The 1,453-nt window shown below is 41.5% G+C and overlaps 1 protein-coding gene across 1 annotated transcript; it reads right to left on the bottom strand.

Annotated features, from left to right (window-relative positions):
- Window positions 1-794, bottom strand: mt2 (metallothionein 2). The gene is made up of 3 exons (XM_023421326.2): window positions 634-794; window positions 448-513; window positions 1-115 (listed from the first exon to the last, which is right to left on the bottom strand). Exons 1-3 carry the CDS (start codon window positions 656-658, stop codon window positions 24-26), a joined length of 183 nt encoding a protein of 60 aa, XP_023277094.1. The 5' UTR covers window positions 659-794; the 3' UTR covers window positions 1-23.
- Between the last annotated feature and the right edge of the window lie 659 nt (window positions 795-1,453).

The following is a 1,453-nucleotide window of genomic DNA, read 5'->3' on the forward strand; positions in this document are numbered from 1 at the left end:
TCTGGCGCCATGCTGCAGGTTCCTCACTGACAGCAGCTGGTGTCGCATGTCTTCCCTTTGCACACGCAGCCAGAGGCGCACTTGGTGCACCCAGATGGACAGCATGGGCAGCAGCCTGCAACAACGGGTCAACATTCATTAGTGAGACCAGCAGTGTGTAATGCATTTCCACGTTTACATTGCAGCTAATTAAGCCAATCAGAGCCACCTGGGCAGCTGCCTGCTTTCCACGTGGAAGTGATTCAGATACACTAGAAAGTCAACATTAAAAGAAAAGTACCTAATTTTAATGATAGGCTGCCTATAGCTAAAGACATAATTTGCGAATTTAAAAAAAAAAAAAAAAGTAAAAGTATAAAAAAGGGACATATTGCTTCCAGTATGTCACGGGTTAAGATTTTGTCACGAATGCACTGCTCTCGACATTTTGTAAATGTAAGGACTTACTCTTCTTGCAGGTGGTGCAGGAGCAGTTTGTGCAGGTGCAGGATCCACCGCAGTTGCAGGTTCCAGCTGAACAGAAAAATACAAGTCAGATTAGCTTCGTCTTGTCCGGTAATGACAAATGCTCTAATGAAATAGTAGTCATGTCAAATGTTACGATCAGACACAGTCATTAACAGCTGTACTTACTCTTGGAGCACTCGCAGGGGTCCATCTTATACGGCTTGAGTCTGATTTGTCTTCAGAGGATGAAGTGGATGTGTTGTCTGTCTCGGTCGAGTCAGTGTTGTGATTTGGAGGTGAATGGGCGGCCCTTTTATAGCAGTCCTAGGAACAACAGGACCGGGTGCAAAACGCGCCTGTCATGCTGCAAGCTGAAAAGTAGTGGATGATTACAAAGAAGTTTATGCACACGAGCTGATTAACCACCTAGTAGCGGGAACAGAGAGATTCCCAGGCCAAGAAGAGTTGGCGTGTCGTCTGAAGATTGCATAATACATTTCCTCCCCTAGTCACACACCAAATCCCGGAATAATTAACATGTTTACACGGAGAAAACATCATTGTATAAGGGAGCAGCCTATATAGAACACATTTCTTCATCATCATCATTTTCATGGCTGACATAAAATGCCACCTGTGTCTCCTGTATTATAATTTCTTCTCTTATATGTGTGTGTCCAGTACTGACTTTATGTGGATAAATACGGGGTAATACGAGAGAAAAATTATCAAATGATTGTGCACTCGGTTAACATTCATTTTGCGCACGGGTTAATAAACTAAGAGGAAATTAGTCAGCGCTTAAACTTTTATGGGCACAGTAAAAGATTCCGGTGTGTACTGAAATGAAATGATTTAAGGATTTAAAGTAATGTCGTGTTCGTTTTCTATTCTAATTCAAGTTGAACTATGTTGTTTTTTTCCCTATTGCTTAGAAGAGGTTAAAAAAAATCAATGAATTGTACAATGGCAAATATTTGCCTTATTGTGAGTGTAAGATGAACTT

This window comes from Seriola lalandi, unplaced genomic scaffold (assembly GCF_002814215.2).
Source record: "Seriola lalandi dorsalis isolate HSWRI2012SDOR001 ecotype SW California unplaced genomic scaffold, Sedor1 jcf7180002054671, whole genome shotgun sequence".
Lineage (NCBI taxonomy): Eukaryota > Metazoa > Chordata > Actinopteri > Carangiformes > Carangidae > Seriola > Seriola lalandi.